Below are 14,497 nucleotides of genomic sequence, written 5' to 3' on the forward strand. Positions count from 1 at the left end.
GGATGGAGAGGGGTTGGGGGGATGGAGAGGGGGTAGGGGGATGGCTGGAGAGGGGTGTGGGAGGATGGGGGATGGAGGGGGTGGATGGAGAGGGGTGTGGGGGGATGGAGGATGGAGAGGGGTTGGGGGGATGGAGAGGGGGTAGGGGGATGGCTGGCTGGAGAGGGGTGTGGGGGGATGGAGAGGGGTTGGGGGGATGGCTGGAGAGGGGTGTGGGAGGATGGGGGATGGAGAGGGGTTGGGGGATGGATGGATGGAGAGGGGTGTGGGGGGGATGGATGGATGGAGAGGGGTTGGGGGATGGGGGGATGGGGAGGGGGGATAAACTGGAAGACGGGGGGTGGGGTCAGTGAAAAAGGTGCCAGTGAAAAAGGACAAAGGGGGGAAGCGCTGGATGAGGGGGCGGACGGGGGCGTGGTGGTAATCACAGTTTCAGTTTTGCAGGTTTTTAAATCACAGTTTTGTCTCCCCCGAAAAATAGAGATTTTAAAAAGGTGAAACAGCTACTCCCGGTTGTGTATTGAAAGGGGGGGACCCCACGGCACCCCCCCCCCCATGGCCCACACATGGCGAAGTCCTGGCCAGGCTTCCACCCACCTGCCACAGACGCGATGTTTTACTTTCACGCCAGCCCCCACCTTTGCGATCCCACCGCCCCAGATTGTGTCCCCCCCGATGCAGTGGAAAAGCCCTTTGGAAACAAGACGGGGGTGGGGGCAGCGTGGCCATGTGGCTGATACCCCCCCCGCCAGCTCCCTGGTGGATGGATCCAGCCCATCCCCCTCTGGCTGCACTGTGGGGTGGGGGCGGGGGGACACTACCCCGGCTCTCGATGGTTTCTGATACCAGGGGCAGCCGCCCCGACGTGGCAGGGACGCCCCCCACCCCCGCTTCTGTGACGTCCGTATCCGTGGCACGACAGCTGGGTCCATCTCGGCCTGGATTCGTGGTGCCAGGGGCCACCATCGTCCTGGTTCCCACGGGCGGCTCCCTTCTCTCTCCAGGGTCCTTGGCAGACTCCGCCTCTCCATGGGTCTGTGGGACCAGGCGTGGCACCGCCCCCCCGTGGCAGCGTCACTACTGTGGCGTGTGACACCCCCCCACACCGCGCCATGGATCCTTGGCACTGGCGGGAGCTAAACCGTCCCCCGGGTCTGCGGTGGCCTCCGTGGCATGAGCAGCTGTGGCATTGTTCCCACGTCCGTGGCATCAGCTGCCGTGGCCCCATACACCCCAGGTCCACCGCAGCTCCCACGTTGCCTGCCCCCGCCCCCGCGGCCATGGCTGGGTCATACCTCGGACTCGAGGCTGGAGAAGTGGGCGGAGCCGCGGCGGGCAAAGAGCTCCCCGCTGCGGCTCAGGCGGGGCGGGAGGCACTCGGGCGGGGAGAAGCCGAGGCGGTGGGGGGCCAGGCCGCAGCGCACAAGGTGGCAGGAGCTAAGGTCCTCCAGGCTGCGGGAGGTGGGGTGCAGGAGGGAACCGGCCGGGCCCAGCTCGCAGGAGTGGTGGTGGTGGCAGCGCCGGTAGAGGCCATGGTGGTGCCGGGGTGCCAGGCAGCCGTAGGGGCCACAGAGGCGGTGTTCCCAGTCCAGCCAGCGCTCCAGACGCTCCTCGGAGCGGCTGAAGTAGCCCCGGGCCTCCTTGCGACAAGGCGGGGTTGGGGGGGGCAACAGCTCCAGGCTGGCACAGTGCTGGCAAAGCCGGTGGCACGAGCGGCAGGGGGCCAGCTTGTCGGCCGACCAGTAGCGCACAGGCTTGTGGGGGGCAAAGAGCGGGGGCTCCCGGGAGGGGTAGGTGCAGAAGAAATCGGGGGCCGCGTACCAGCAGCTGTGCCCGTCGGCCGGGGGCGCCCCGGCCGGGGGGGAGGCCTCCGGGCACGGCCCATCCCGCTCGCACGGCTCCGAGTCCGAGTCCGAGAGCTCCACGTAGCGGCTCTGGCTGGGGAAGCCGGCGGGCGGTGGGCGGGAGCGGCTGCGGCAGACGTGGGACCGGCCGGCCGGGCAGGTGGGCCGCAACAAGGGCTGGCTCTCGCTGTCCCGTGGCTCCTCGGGGCGCCGGTAGCGCCGCTCCCGCCCGCAGGGTGCCGCCCCCAGGGGCGGGCTGCGCTCGTCTTCGTAGGAGAGCCGGGTGTAGCCGTAACGCCCCGGCTCCTGGGCCGTCCGGCCGCACTCCACCTCACAGGGGCCCTGGGCGGCGTAGCTGCTGCCCAGCCCCCCACCGCTGTGTTTCTTGGCCTCCGGCGTCCGGCTCCCGGCCTTGCCCGCCTGGAAACTTTCGTACAGTCCCCGCAGCGACTTCCTTTGCCAGGCCGAGGCGCCCGGGTCGGGACCTTCCTTCTCCCGCACGATGGCGAAGTAGGACGGGGGGTTCTCCAGGCTCCGGAGGGGCGGGGAGAGCTGGCAGGGCCCCAGCTTCTTGGCCTGGGCCCCGCCGGCGGCCCCCAGGTGGTCCGACAGCCCCTCGGGCTCGATGGGGCCGTAGAAGCGGTGGAAGCCCTCGGCGAAGGCGTTCTGGAGGCCGTGGCGCTGCGGGGGCGCTTTGGGGGGCTCCGAGGGGGCGGGCGGGGGGTACAGGTCCTTGTAGCAGTTGGGGCTGCGGGCATGGCGCCAGCGCTCCACGATGCGTCGGTCCCGGGGCAGGAAACTGCTGCAGGGCAGGGGCGGGGCGGGGGGGCTGGGCAAGGCCGTGGCCCCCCCGCGTTGCGGGGGGTAGCTGTGGTTCAGGATGGGCAGCTGCTGATGGTCCGGTATCTTGGGGTCCTCGCTGGTGCAGCAGCTGTACATGCCCTGGAGGTGGGGAAGAGAAGAAGTGAGGCGGGGGTGGGACTGATAATGCACCTGCTCTGCCCAGCGGGGAGCGCTATAACCGTCACACTGCCCCAGAGAGTGTCAGGGGAGTGCTATTGCTGCAATACTATCTGGGGGAACCATTATTGCAGCAACACCGCTGCAGGGTATGCTAGAGCGGGGACCTTTATTACACTGACATCGCTGCAGCAAGGGGGGACCATTATTGAAGTCACACCGCTGCAGCAAGGAGGGACCATTATTACAGTGACACCGCTGCAGCAAGGAGGGACCATTATTACAGTGACACCGCTGCAGCAAGGAGGGACCATTATTACAGTGACACCGCTGCAGCGAGGGGGGACCATTATTGAAGAGACACCACTGCAGCAAGGGGGGGCCGTTGTTACAAGGACACCGCTGCAGCAAGGAGGGGGCTGTTATTGTAGCGACACCAGGGTGGGTGGCTGGAGGGAAGGAGGGCAGCTGGAGCGGTGGGAGGGGGAAGGATGAGGGCGGGGATGGATGGAAGAGGAGCAGAAGATGGGGGGATGGATGGGATGGGCGGTGGTGTGGAGGGAGATGATGGGGGGTCAGACAGAGAATAGGGGGTGGATGTAGGGCTGGTGGAAGATGGGGGCGGGCAGACGATGGGGGACAGAGGTGTGCCCGCAGGCGGAGGGCAGAGGGAAGGGCGCCTGCAGGTGGGTGGATGGAGGTATGCAGGGAGGCAGAGGGAGGGGTGCTGACGGGCGGGGGGTAGAGGGAGGGGTGCCCATGGAAGGGAGGGGTGCCAGCAGGCGGGGGACAGAGGGAGGGGTGCCAGCGGGCAGGGGGCAGAGGGAGGGGCACCTGCAGGTGGGTGCATGGAGGCATGCAGGGGGGCAGAGGGAGGAGTGCCCATGGAAGGGAGGGGTGCCAACAGGCGGGGGACAGAGGGAGGGATGTCAGCCGGCAGGGGGCAGAGGGAGAGGTGCTGGTGTGCAGAGGGCAGAGGGAGGGGCTCCTGCAGGTGGGTAGCTGGAGGTGTGCAGGGGGACAGAGGGAGGGGAGCAGCGGGCGGGACGCGGGGGGAGGGGCACCGGCGGGCGGGACGTGCGGGGGGCGCTGGCAGGTGGGGGAGCCGCAGGCAGGACGCAGAGGGAGGGGTGCCCGTGGGCGGGACGCAGAGGGAGGGGCGCCGGCGGGCGGGACGTGCGGGGGGCGCTGGCAGGTGGGGGAGCCGCGGGCAGACAGGCAGAGGGAGGGGCGCCGGCGAGCGGGACGCGGGGGACAGGCAGCGCCGCCCTCACCCGGCTGAAGGCCAGCAGGAAGTCCAGCCGCCCGGTGTGGCGCATACAGTGTCGTAGCTTCCAGTAGATGAGGTGCTCCCAGGCGAAGACGAGCAGGCTCAGCCCCATGGCCACCAGCAGCATGTAGAAGACGCCCGCCATGTTGTCGATGTCCAACTTGCTGCTCATCACCTCGATCTTGTCGTTGTGGCAGATTCCCGAGAGCCAGAGCCGCTCCAGCATCTCGATCTCGTCTGCAAGGCAGCAGGCACGCATGGGACCCAGGTGTCCGGGTGCCCAGACCCCCACCCCCCACCCCGCTGTAACCACTAGCCCCCACTCCCCTCCCAGCGCGGGCAGAGAACCCAGGCGTCCGGGCGGCGCGTACCATCGCCCAGGAACTGCAGCAGCGCCAGGTCGATGGGGCGCTTCCAGCGGGAGCCCTTCTGCAGGGCGATGCCGTAGCCGGTGGTGGCGAAGACCTTCCCGCTGCCAATGGTCACCAGCTTGCAGCCCTCGTCCTTCCGCGCCATGTAGTTCAGCACGGCCGCGTCGTAGATGAAGGCGTCCAGCTTCCTGGGGGGCAGTGTGTGTGGGGGGGAGGGACAACGACAGCTTTTTGGAGGCAGGGGTTAGAGGTGTGGGGCAGGGTAATACCCTTCTAACCCTGCCTGCTCCCCCAGCCCCCCCCCCCACCCCTTCGGCCCCCCCCCCGCCCATGGCCCCGCCCCACTCCCCCCCGCCCTTCACCTCTTCAGCTCCACCCCCTGCCCATGGCCCCGCCCTCTTCCCCATCTCCCTCTGGCCCCGACCCTTCCTGGCCTTGCCCCACCTCCCTCCAGCCCTGCCCCCTCCTCCTGGCTCTGCCCCATCTCCTTTGGCCCCATCCTCTTCCCATCTCCCTCAGGCCCTGCCCCCTCCTGGCCCTGCCCCCTCTCCCTCTGGCTCCCCCCCTTCCCCCCCCCCTCTCGCCGCCCCCCTCCTCCTGGCTCTGCCCCATCTCCTTCCCATCTCCCTCGGGCCCCGCCCCCTCCTGGCCCTGCCCCACCTCCCTCCAGTCCTGCCCCCTCCTCCTGCCCTCGCCCACCGTCCCAGTCCCGCCCTCACCCCGACTTCAGGTGCTGCAGGGCGTCCTCCACGCTGCGCTGGTTGTACTTCACCATGTAGTTGTGCATGTCGGGGTAATTGCTGCGTATGTTCTTCTCCGTGCTGCCATTGGGCACCGTGCCGAACTTGAGCGGCGGGTACTGGTCCTGCGGCTTCTGGAACTGGGGGGGCAGCGATTAGTCACTCCCCGCAGGGAGACGTGCGGCCCCTAAACACTTGTCTACTCAGGCTTGTCCCCCCTCCATCCCCACCGCATGTTCCTGCCCCCACCAGGGAGTGAGGCACTTTCGAAGCGCTGGGACAGGTCGACTGGCTCTGTCTAAACTGTGTCTATGGCGATCAACTGGGTCGGGCCATACAGGATCTACTGTGACCCACAGATCAGCTGGGTCGGGCCATACAGGATCTACCGCGACCCACGGATCAGCTGGGCCGAGCATACATGATCTATCGTGACCCACAGATCAGCTGGGCCGAGCATACAGGATCTACCGCGACACACGGATCAGCTGGGCCGGGCCATACAGGATCTACCGCAACCCATGGATCAACTGGACTGGGCCATACAGGATCTACCGCGACCCACGGATCAACTGGACCGGGCCATACAGGATCTACCACGACCCACAGATCAGCTGGGCCGAGCATACAGGATCTACCGCGACCCACGGATCAGCTGGACCGGGCCATACAGGATCTACCGCGACCCACGGATCAGCTGGGCCGAGCATACAGGATCTACCGCGACCCACGGATCAGCTGGACCGGGCCATACAGGATCTACCATGACCCATGGATAACCTGGGATCTACCGTGACCCATAGACCAGCTGGATCTAGTGATACTGCTCTATTGTGATCCATGGATCAATCAGATGATCAGGCTAGACTGGATCTAGCAAGATCTACTGTCTGACAAACTAGATCAGATCTATGAAGTGACTGGATCTCATGAGACTGGCTCTACTGAGATCCACTGATCAACTGGATCAGTCTAGATCGGCTCTGCTGAGATCCATGGACCCACTGGACCTGTGGTCTAGCGAGACCGGTGGGGTGTTTGGATCTGGCTGGATTGGCTCTATTGAGATCCAGGGATCGAGTGGATCTGTCTAGACGGGCTCTGTCGCGCCCTAGGCCTGTATTGACCCCAGCGAGATCCCGGGATCGCCGCAGGCTAGATCTCACAGCATCCAGGGATTGATTGCACCCGGCTCCCGGCGGCAGGGGAGGGGTGGCCCGTGGGGACGGGGATTGGGCAGGCAGCAGAAGCGGGAGCCTCACCTTGCGGTCGCTCAGCCCCGACACCGTGTCCACGTACTCCTCCTGGATCATGAAGGCGGCCAGGTTGGCCGTGTAGCTGGCGAGGAAGATGACAGCGAAGAAGGCCCAGATCAGCACCATGATCTTGCTGGTGGTGCCCTTGGGGTTCTCCACCGGCACTGAGTTGTTGAAGACCAGAGCCCAGAGCAGCCAGATGGACTTGCCAATGGTGAACTTGGAGCCCCCCGTGCCTGCAAAGCATCATGGGAAGGGTCAGCCCGCACAGCACCTCTGTGCCCAGCCCTACTGGTGCCCCTCACTCCCGACCCGCAGCCCCCTGCTGTCCCCAGGCGGAGCAGCGGGTGTGAGGGTGGGACTCACGTTTCCCGTCAGCCAGGCTGCGGTTATAACCCACGGGGCTGAAGTACTCGAAGATGAAGACGGTGACGGCCACCACGGTCAGACACATGACGAACATCATCACCCAGACAGCTGGGCTGTAGGGCTCTGCAGGGGGAAGGAACAGTCAGTGCTCGGACACCTGGGTTCTATGCCCAGCTCTGGGAGGGGAGGGGGGCCTAGTGATTAGAGAAAGGGGGTGGGGAGCCAGGACTCCTGGGTTCTCTCCCAGATCTGGGTGGGAAGGGGTTCTAGTGGTTAGAGCAAGGTGAGGGGTGGGGAGCCAGGACTCCTGGGTTCTCTCCCAGATCTGGGTGGGAAGGGGTTCTAGTGGTTAGAGCAAGGTGAGGGTTGGGAGCCAGGACTCCTGGGTTCTATTCCCCACAGCCCCCCTTGCTGGCAGAGGCTTGGGCCAGAGTAGCTGGGAGCTCCCCACACAGCCAGCGTTTCTGCCCTGCTCCCACAACGCCCCCTGGTGGCGGCAGGCGCTGACCCAGGAAGGCGGAGGGCGAGACGGTCCCATTGCTCCGTGAGACCATGACGCTGATGCCCGTCTCGACGAAGGGCACGGAGAAGTCGATGATCTCGGAGCGTTCCTCGTTGATAGTCAGGGAGCCGATGGCCATGTCTGCACGCAGGTAAAACACCTGGGGGAAGACCAAGGGGGAGGAGTCAGCGAGGGGGGCGGAACCTTCAAAGGGACATTCTCCCTCTCCCATGCAATGCTAGGCCGTCTTACCCAGTAACCCAGCTGTGCAGTTCAGGGGAGCTACGGTGGGACTCCAAAGCGAGCAGGGTATTTCTGGAAAGGATTTGAGGGGGAGGGGAAGCAACCAGGTGAGATCTGGGGGGTCTTTGAAGGAAACCCCCAAGGTGCCCAGGGATTTCTGGAGGGAGGCAGAGAAATTGAGGATCCCCAAGAAAGGGGAAAGTGGCACCAACCTATGTGGGCTGGGAGCCATGACTCCTGGGTTCTCTCCCTGGCTCTGGGGAGGGAGTGGGGGCTGGTGGTTAGAGCAGGGGAGCTGGGAGCCAGGACTCCTGGGTTCTCTCCCTGACTCAGGGAGGGGAGTGGAGCTTAGTGGTTAGAAGGAGGGGGGTTGGGAGCCAGGACTCCTGGGTTCTCTCCCTGGCTCGGGGAGGGGAGTGGAGCTTAGTGGTTAGAAGGAGGGGGGCTGGGAGCCAGGACTCCTGGGTTCTCTCCCTGGCTCGGGGAGGGGAGCGGAGCTTAGTGGTTAGAAGGAGGGGGGCTGGGAGCCAGGACTCCTGGGTTCTCTCCCCGGCTCAGGGAGTCTCACCTCCCCGATCATGCCGTTCCAGACCCCGTCGATCTTTTTGCCATGCTTGCCGTTGGTGACCAGGTAGAGGTCGTAGGTGAAGCCCACGGTCTTAGCCAGGCGCTTGAGGATGTCGATGCAGAATCCTTTGCAGCATTTCTTCTCAAAAAGCAGTGGGTCCGTGGGGTGACTGGAGGGGGAGGGAGCAAAACAGAAATGGAGATGGACAGAGAGCACAACTGTGGGGAAGCTCACAGCGCTGGGGGTACTGCCACGAGGAAGCTCGCAGCACTGGGCAGAGCTCCCCGCCAGGGGCACTGCCACAGGGAAGCTCTCAGCACTGGGTGGAGCTCCCTGTAACGGGCACTGCCGCGGGGAAACTCACAGCGCCAGTGGCACTGCTACAGGGAAGCTCGCAGCACTGAGGGTACTGCCATGGGGAAGCTCTCAGCACTGGAGATACTGCCACGGGGAAGCTCGCAGCACTGGGTGGAGCTCCCTGTCAGGGGCAGTGCCACTGGGAAGCTCACAGCGCCAGTGGCACTGCCACAGGGAAGCTCGCAGCACCGGGGGTACTGCCACGGGGAAGTTCGCAGCACTGGGTGGAGCTCCTCGCCAGGGGCACTGCCGAGGGGAAGCTTGCAGCGCTGGGCAGCACGCCCGGCTCGGGGCACTGCCGTGGGGAAGTTTGCAGCGTGTACCTGTCAGTGCGGTTCAGCTGGTTGCGGCAGGGCACCGAGTCCCGGATGCATGTGCCGGTGGCCGGGTCGATGTTCTCGACGATGACGAAGGGCCGCTCCTCCAGCGTGGCCACCGTCAGGTGCTGGTCGTCGTCCACCGGCTGCAGGAACTTGCCATAGCGCGACCAGACCGGGTACTTCATGCGTAGGATCTGGTGCTCCCAGCTCCCGACCTACACGGGGATGGTGGGGGGCTTCACTGGGGGTCCCTGCCTAGGGCCTGAGCCCTGGTCCCGCCAAACTCACCCAGCACCATCGGATACACCCCAGAGTCACCTTGCCCCTCAAAACTTCCCCTCTAAATTCACCCCCTAAATTCCTCAACCCTGCCCCCCAAATCACCCCATACTTCCCAAACCTTCCCCCAAATCATCCCAATCTCCCTGAACCTGCCCCTCCAAACTCACCGATACCCCCCAAACTCACCGACACCCCCCAGGCCTGCCCCCAAACCTGCCCCCAACTCACTCCAAAATCTTCCCCCTAAAACTCACCCCCAATCTCCTGAAACTGCCCCTCCAAACTCACCGACACCCCCTAGGCCTGCCCCCAAACTCAACCCAAAATCTTCCCCCTAAAACTCACCCCCAGTCTCCCTGAGACTCACCCCCGGTCTCCCTCCAAACTCACCGACACCCCCAAAACCTGCCCATCAAACTCAGCCCCCGCCCCAGACCTGTCCCTCCAAGCTTGACCCCAAACCCACCTCCAAACCACTGGGCAGAAAGATGGAGGTTGGGAGACATTGTTAGGGGGAGGGGCACAGAGCTGGGGACATGGCATAGATATAGGGTGGAGCTCTGGTAAGGGGTGGGGCAGAGGGATAGGGTGGGGCTCCAGCAGTGGGCAGGGTAAGCCTTTGGCAGAGGGCAGGACAGACAGGTGGGCAGGGTCAGGTACTCACCACCTCCCAAGTGCGCTCCTTGTTGAGGGAGATGACGACCAGCGATGGGTTGATGAGGTAGCCGTCCTCATTGAAGGAGAAATCCTTTTGCCCCCATGTGATGTTCATGAAATACCTGGTGGTGGGGAGAGAGTTAGGGGGGGACCCAGCACCCCCCAGCTCTGCTGGTGCCCCTCTGTCTTGTTGCCCCACTAAGCCAGGTAGACCCCTACCCTGGAGCCAGTGCCCCCTAGAAGGGAAAGGCCCCATGTCCCATTTCCTCTTCTACTCCAGTCTCCAGGGCATTGCGTTGTCATAGATCTGTCCCCTCCCCCGTTGGGTTGGTTATGTTGGTTGGGTTGAGTGTGGTTGGACTGGGTTGGGGCAAATTGGATTGGCGTTGGGTTGAATTCTGCTGATGGGCATATCTGCCCCCATCACACTCATCAGTACAGGTTGATGTGGATTTGCTGTTGGGTTGGTTATATTGAGTTGGGGTTGACTGAGGTGGATTAGTGTTGAGGTGGGTTGCACGGGGTGGGGCTGGGTGGGGATTACACTGATGGGCACCAGATTCCCGTAGATCTGCCCACCCATCCCTCTGAGTTGGTTCTGTTGGGTTGTGGCTGGGGTTGAGTTGAGTTGGGATCGCGTTGATGGGCACCACATTCTCCCAGCTCTCCATCCCCCACTCTGTCCCCCGCCTCCCTCAACTCACCGGTGGAGGTTCTCATGGATCTGGCTGAGATTGGGTGCCCGGCAGTCGTTGTTGAACTCGGGAATGAAGCCGTAGTCCCTGGAGAGTGCCTCGGCACCCTTGGCAATGATGGCCACCCCGTTCTGGACGCGGTGGTGCAGGTCGTCCCGCCAGCCGGCCGACAGCACTGTGAAGAGGCCGACGGGCAGGTGCTCAGGCATGTAGTCAGTGCCACCCAGGTTCGTGCCCACCATGAACCAGATATAGCCAGGTCCGGTGAGGCCGGCGTCCCGCGCTGCCTGGAAGATGCTCTCCGCCTCCTCGCGGGAGCAGTAGAGCAGGCGGATCTGGGCAGGGATCTCCCGCAGCTGGCGCCTGAGCCGGGAGCCATCAGGGTCATCGGTCAGGTTGAGGGTCAGGACGCCCCGGTGTTCCCAGCCAATGAAGCTGCTGTCGGTCAGCACCTCGATATAATCCACAAAGTCCTCGTAGCCGGGGAAGAGGGTGGTGATGACAGCGAAGGCCGTCCAGTCGTACTCCTCCAGCACCTCGAACATCACCTGCAGCTGCTGCTCCGTCGATGAGCCCAGCTGCAGAAAGGTGGAGCCTTTCTCCTGGGCAGGGAGAAAATGGGGAGGTCAGGGGCTGGTCCTCAATCCTGACCTGCAGTCTCCTATCATCCCAGCCGTGGGATTCCCCCTCCCAGCTCTGCCAATGCCCCTCAGTCCTGACCCACAGGCTCCTGCTAGCTAGCCCTGGGCTGCCCCTCCTCCTGCAGCTCTGTTGATACATCTCAAACCTGAACCACAGCCTCTGTAAAATTCCTCACCCTTACCCCTCCACAGGTCCGCTGATGTGTCTCAATCCAAACCTGACGTCTACACTGCCAATGGTGGGCACAGGGGCATGGAGGTGTGGGCTGAGATGATAGGCTGCACTGGGTTAGACTGAGTGTATAGGGTTGGGTTGGGTTATGTTCATTGGTTTGGGTTGCATTGGGCTAGGCGGGTTGGATTGGGTTGGGTCAGGAATGGATGTGTTTGTTCTCCATTATGTCGGGATGGGCTATGTTATGTTGTGTTGGGTAAGTTGGGTTGGGTTAGGGTGAGTTTTGTTGCATGCACTGGGTTGAGTTAGGGTTAGGTTGGAATCAGGAGATATGGGTGAGGTGTGTAGGGATGAGTGTGGGGGCATATAGGTATTGGTGTGGGGCCTGGCAACCCCCTCCCCTTGGATGTAAGCATGATGGCTGAGCCCCTGTTGAATCCAATGTTGGGCACTGAAGTTTGGGTCAAGATGATGAGTCAACTGAGTTGCAGTTGGGTTGACTGTGAATGAACTGAGTTGGATTGAGGTTGGTTTGAGGTGAGATTGGGATGGGTTGAGTGTGGTTGTGTCGGGTTGGAGTTCAGTGTGGTTTGGTTGGCTTGGGGTTGGAATGGGTTGAATGTGGTTGAGTTGGGTTGGGTTGAGTGTGGTTGGATTGAATTGAGTGTGGTTGGGTTGGTGTTGGATTGAGTGTTGTTGGTTTGGGTTGGGGTTGAGTGTGGTCGGGTTGAGTTGAGTGTGGTCAGGATGGGATGGGCGGGGGTTGAGTGTGGTTGGGTTTAGTTGATTGTCCTTGGGGTTGAGTTGAGTGGGGTTGGTTTGGGGTTGGGTTGAGTGTGGTTAGGTTGAGTTGAGTGTGGTTGGATTGGGGTTGGGTTAAGTGTGGTTGGGTTGGGGTTGAGTGTAGTCAGGCTGAGTTGGGGTTGGGTTCAGTTGAGTGGGATGGGGTTGGGTTGAGTGTGGTCTGGTTGGGATTGGTTGCGTTGAGGTTGGGTTGAGTGTGATTGGTTTGGGATGGATTGGGTAGGGGTTGAGTGTGTTCAGGTTGGGTTAGGGTTGGGTTGAGTTGAGCAGGATTCCAGTTGGGTTGAGTGTGGTTTTGTGGGGTGAGTTGAGCATGGTTGGATTGAGTTGGGCATTTGAGTGGGGATTACAGGGATAAGTGTGTGGCAAATAGGGGCAGGCTTGGAGCCCAGCGACCCCCTCACCTTGGGTGTGAGGACGATGGCCGAGCCCCCGTTGATGCCAATGATGGGCACTGAGGTCTGGGCCGAGATGAAGTCCAGGATCTGGGCCACGGCCTCGGTGCGTGTGTCGTCCTCGAAGACCACGCCGTGGATGCGCAGGGAGGAGAGAACGTCGCACAGGCGCACGATGAGGCTGCGGGGGTTGGTGTCGTTGAGCAGTACCGAGACAGGGTTCACCTCCATGGAGAAGTTGCGGAAGGCGGTGGGGGCGAAGCGGGCGCTCTCGGGCGTGTAGGACGAGCCGCTGAAGATGATGGCCACGTTGAGCGAGCGCGGCCCGTCCGGGCGCAGATCCAGGAAGGGGCTGGCGCAGGCCAGAGCCAGCACAAAGAGCATCCTAGCAGCGGGGGGGCCAGGGGACAGGCTCATCTCGCAGGGCCTCACCACTTCCCCTGCATCGAAGGGAGAGGGTGATTCCAGGGGAGGGGGAATCAGAGGGAAGGGGAGAGGGAGAAGGGAAGTAAGAGGGGGCATAAAAGAGGGGGGATGGGTGGGGAGGGAAGGATTGAGATAGAGGAGGGGAGACAAGGAAGGAAAGAGAGAGAGAATTAGGCTCATGTGACTACGAAGCATCCCCCACCCTGGGACCGGATGGGAGCTGGCGCCCCCTAGAGGGGAAAGGCCCCATTAGGGGGCGCTACTTTAGCTACTGCTAAGTGACTGGGTGCAACCACACAGTGGATTGCAGGCCGGATGGGCCCCTGGATCTAATCCAGGGGACACAGAGGGGCCGGGACACCGGGGTAGATGGGCCTGCGGCTCACCCCTGAGCCTGGTGGGAGCAGGCTGCTCTCTGCCTTGCCGGCTGAGCCAGGGCCTGTATTGATGGATGGGCTCCCTGCCTGGCAAAGGCCAGCCCAGCCCCACCCATTGGCCGGGGGGGGGCGCAAGGGCAAAGAGAGACAGCCCTTCCCCCGCTTAGCCCCATCTCCCAAAGGCCCCCCTGCGGCAATTCCACCCCTCCCCCTCCACATACACATACGGCTCCCACCTCGTTCAAGCTGGGGACCTGACACCCCACCCCCACCCCAAGAAGCATCCACCTCAGGGGAGCCAGGACTCCTGGGTTCTATCCCCGGCTCTGGGAAGGGAGTGAGGTCTAGTGATTGGGAAGGGGGCTGGGATCCAGGACGCCTGGGTTTTATCCCTGGCTCTGGGAGTGGGGAGGGGTCTAATGGTCCGAGTTGCTCCCTCTGTGTAAAGTCCACTTCTGTGGCTCTCTGATGCCTTATGGGAGTGAGGACAGGTGGAGGAGGAAGGCAGAACCCAGGCGTCCGGGGATCATTCTTGTCAGCAGCAGAACTGAGGGAACATTATATAGGTTCCTAAATATTTCACGTTCATCCCCAGCACACATACAGTGTCCCCCATCCCTGGGAAAGGCCCCCACGTCCCATTCTCCCCCCGCCCCCGGAGCCAGCCAGTCCCTGCCCTGGGGCTGGATGGGAGCCAGCGCCCCCTGGAGGGGAGAGGCCCCATCTCCCATTCCCACCCCCTCCTGTGCAGTCTGGTTAGCAGCACGTTCCTGCTGTCCCACAGCTGGCTCTGGGGGGCGGGAAGGCGCTAACATAAGGTGCTGATTAACAGAGTAAACTGCCGGCCCTGATTATCCGCCCGGGAATAGAAACACTTTCACTGATTGCCAGCTCCGGAAATTACAGCTCATAAAGGATAACAGATTCCATAGATCCCGGGCTTAACCCCCCCAGCGACACCACTGTGCAGAGACGCAGGCCCATCTACCCCGGTATCCCGCCCTGTCCCTGCCATCCCTGATCGGAGACGAGGGCCCATCTACCCCGGCATCCCGCCCCGTCCCTGCCATCCCTGATGGAGACACAGGTCCATCTACCCGGGCATCCCGTCCCTGCCATTCCTGATCGGAGACAAGGGCCCATCTACCCTGGCATCCCGCCCTGTCCCTGCCATCCCTGATCGGAGACAAGGGCCCATCTACCCCGGCATCCCGCCCCGTCCCTGCCATCCCTGATCGGAGACAA

At 63.1% G+C, this 14,497-nt stretch overlaps 1 protein-coding gene across 1 annotated transcript in view; it reads right to left on the bottom strand.

The window, feature by feature from the left end:
- Nucleotides 1-1,289: 1,289 nt before the first annotated feature.
- The window catches only part of GRIN2D (glutamate ionotropic receptor NMDA type subunit 2D), a 23,931-nt gene continuing 10,723 nt past the window's right edge, over nucleotides 1,290-14,497 (bottom strand). Inside the window, exons 2-13 of the mRNA XM_034757686.1 lie at nucleotides 12,459-12,889; nucleotides 10,444-11,036; nucleotides 9,747-9,861; nucleotides 8,804-9,015; nucleotides 8,124-8,292; nucleotides 7,319-7,472; nucleotides 6,808-6,933; nucleotides 6,448-6,677; nucleotides 5,165-5,325; nucleotides 4,446-4,633; nucleotides 4,079-4,311; nucleotides 1,290-2,786 (exon numbers count right to left, since the gene is read on the bottom strand). Of these exons, the coding sequence (XP_034613577.1) occupies nucleotides 1,290-2,786; nucleotides 4,079-4,311; nucleotides 4,446-4,633; nucleotides 5,165-5,325; nucleotides 6,448-6,677; nucleotides 6,808-6,933; nucleotides 7,319-7,472; nucleotides 8,124-8,292; nucleotides 8,804-9,015; nucleotides 9,747-9,861; nucleotides 10,444-11,036; nucleotides 12,459-12,866 (4,086 nt within the window). The 5' untranslated portion in view covers nucleotides 12,867-12,889. The remainder of the gene's footprint in view (nucleotides 2,787-4,078; nucleotides 4,312-4,445; nucleotides 4,634-5,164; nucleotides 5,326-6,447; nucleotides 6,678-6,807; nucleotides 6,934-7,318; nucleotides 7,473-8,123; nucleotides 8,293-8,803; nucleotides 9,016-9,746; nucleotides 9,862-10,443; nucleotides 11,037-12,458; nucleotides 12,890-14,497) is intronic.

The sequence above is a fragment of the Trachemys scripta genome, unplaced genomic scaffold (genome assembly GCF_013100865.1).
Source record: "Trachemys scripta elegans isolate TJP31775 unplaced genomic scaffold, CAS_Tse_1.0 scaffold_30, whole genome shotgun sequence".
Taxonomy (NCBI): domain Eukaryota; kingdom Metazoa; phylum Chordata; order Testudines; family Emydidae; genus Trachemys; species Trachemys scripta.